Genomic DNA, 2,790 nt, shown 5'->3' with positions numbered 1-2,790 from the left:
ACAGATAATCTGTGAAAAAATCATTTTCCTCTGGCTCCTCCTAGTGCTCCTAGTGGTATTTACAAAAATCCACCGGGCCAGAACGAAAACAACCAATCAGAGCTGAGAAAGATACTTGACTGTTGAGTCTTATTTGTCAAATATCAACACTGGGAATGAGACTTAGCAATCAATATCTTTAAGCCACCAACCCAAAGTGTCCTATCTTTCTTGGCTCTGATTGGATGTTTTGTTTTCGGGTACGGTGGATTCTTGTAAATGTATTAAGAAGCACTAGGGGGAGCCAGAGGAACCAGATTAACTGTCTCCTGTACAACCAAGTTATTTTTTATAAACCTACTGCAGCTTCTCTGTCACTATTTGAGTCACTGTGCACATAGTTGTTTGCTGTTCAATTTCCTCATTTCCCCTCATTCATATTTATCATGTTTTGGTAGGAGTAGCTTGACAACACGCATCAGTCTATAGACCCACCCACCTTGTCATGAATATTTATCAGCACAACAGCAGTGAAACTTGGCACAATATTGTGAAGACCAATAAATATGGAAAAAATACATAATCTCGAAATAGCAGGGCCAAAATCAGTTCATTATGTACTGGCACAACAGTGAGCCTGGCTTTTCCTTCTAAGTACAATATCTGCAGTATCATGTCATATAAAGAAAATGTAAATAGAGACACAAACAGCAGCCTTCCTTACCATTGTAGGAGAGGCGAGGTTTGCTTAGACACATGATGAAGTGAACCTCCATTTCGTTGGACGCCACAGACTTGGAGCAGACAGGACACTTGAATCCTAGAAAGAACAGCAGAGAACAGATCAGTGAAAAATTAAAATAAATACACACGTCTGAAATAAACCAGTATCAACTTCATCATGATCTGTATTTGTATAGCACCTTTGACCCAGCTGACAGCTTATAACATTATTACACAGCATATTCTAAGGAAGGGTGTTTTTACATTTACATTAAAGATAAATGTGTTTAAGATTTAAATGGTGATGCACATTTATCATCTAAGGGAATGATATAAAGTCTAAGCGCCCTGATGATAAAATGCCCATTTTTCTTTAGGGCCCCTGGATCCCAGCGAATGACAAACCATGACAAACTAGGTGTGGATGCTGTGCCACATGTCGCTGTGATATAAAGCACAGGCTGATTCAGTCCCCTTTGAGTCGCCAACAAAGCGACGCCCATGTCCGACAACGAAAAGCACAGCTGTTTGATGTTTTACATGAATTCATTGTGACTTTGAAAGCAGGTCCACGCTGGCCCTACCAGATGAAAACAACCTGAACAGAAATATTCAAATGTGGTGTGAGGCATTAAATCATTTCACAATTCTAAAAATGCTATTGAGCCAGTCACTGGTGGATCAACAGGGCACTTTATCATGTTCAAAAAAACATGATAAATTGCCCTCTACAGTGGCCCAGTGTGCAAGAAAACATGATGAAGTGCCATCTAGAGTGCCCTTCCAGTGGAGAAAATGCAGTGCAGTGCCGTATGGGCTGCCCTACATGCTAGAAAAGTAGTTGGCTTCTACATTAACGCATTAATGTCCACAGTGGAATTTTATCTTTTTTTTTTTACAGCACTTGAAGTACTAGCAGAGCTAAGCATAACATTTTTCAAATTGGCCACGGTATGAGGCTACAGCTACTCGTAACATCCTTGGTTTAGCTGTCATTAGCTTGTTTGATTTTCCAGGCAAACACCTCTAGAACAAAAGGTTAGGGATTTCAGATCTTCATAATTTTTGATACACACATATTCTGGATTGTAACAATATAGATTCAAAAAGAAACAGGGTCATAGGCTCCTGTCTTTATCTATATCTCCTCTACTAGCCTGGTGTGGCAACATGTTTTGACAAATAAAGGCAGGTTTCAATTAGACGCCTGGTCTGGATTTTATATATGTTCTTTGGATGTGTAACCAATCAATGCCACTTGCAACTGCATGCCTTGACTCTGTAACTATCATTGGAACTTGGACTCGAATCTCTTTGGACTCGACCTTGACTTGGACTCTAACCTCTTTGGACTTGGAGATGCACCTCTTTGGACTAGTCCTAGTCTTGGCCTCAGCAAAATATACCTGACTGCAGCACTGCTGCATGGTTCTTATTGTAACCATGAAGACAAAGAGCTTATTTTAACCGAAACCATGATCTTCGCTGACCTACACCAAACCAAGTCATCTTTGCCTTATCATTAAACAGACGAATGACATCATCCTGTCAATAGGGGCATCAAATCATAAAACTCCTCTATGTGTTGTTCTAGAGGGCATGGACAGACACTGCCCACTTTTATCCTCTCTCAGACATTTTCACACACTACCTCTCTTGCTTTGTGTCATAACGTTGGAGCTATCTCAGTAGCCCCCTCCTGCGCTGTTTGGATGGAACCCATTAGGCCTAACTGTATTAGTTTAACACATAAGAGATAATAAGATCAACCACTGGGCCACATGAGCCGAGTTTGCACACAGCGGAAAACAGACATGACTGCTCTGTAATAAAGGAGACTTCTCATGAAAACAGCAGCAATCCTTCACTGTAAACACAAGTCCAGTATCGCTCAGATTGTAATATGTTTTAGCTTCTGGCTTTTGTTATATGATTACTTAAAGAACAGACATACAATAATACAAACACTTATACTGTACATAATTATGTGTGTCTGATATTTTTTAGCAAAAACCACATTAAAATCCTTAAATAGTAATCTCCTCCTTGTACCTCATTAAAACCTCCAGAATCTCTGAATATGCAAAT

At 39.8% G+C, this 2,790-nt stretch overlaps 1 protein-coding gene across 1 annotated transcript in view; it reads right to left on the bottom strand.

Annotated features, from left to right (window-relative positions):
- The window catches only part of znrf1 (zinc and ring finger 1), a gene marked incomplete at its 5' end in the record, with an annotated part of 56,054 nt that overhangs the window by 14,143 nt on the left and 39,121 nt on the right, over positions 1 to 2,790 (bottom strand). The window contains 1 exon segment of the mRNA XM_035664640.1: positions 704 to 799. Coding sequence (XP_035520533.1) covers positions 704 to 799 — 96 coding nt within the window.

This window comes from Morone saxatilis, unplaced genomic scaffold (genome assembly GCF_004916995.1).
Source record: "Morone saxatilis isolate NCDOM2014 unplaced genomic scaffold, NCSU_SB_2.0 Contig2, whole genome shotgun sequence".
In the NCBI taxonomy this organism is placed as follows: Eukaryota; Metazoa; Chordata; class Actinopteri; family Moronidae; genus Morone; species Morone saxatilis.
The sequence above is the reverse complement of the archived record's forward strand: the minus strand, read 5'-3'. Positions and strand labels throughout refer to the sequence as shown.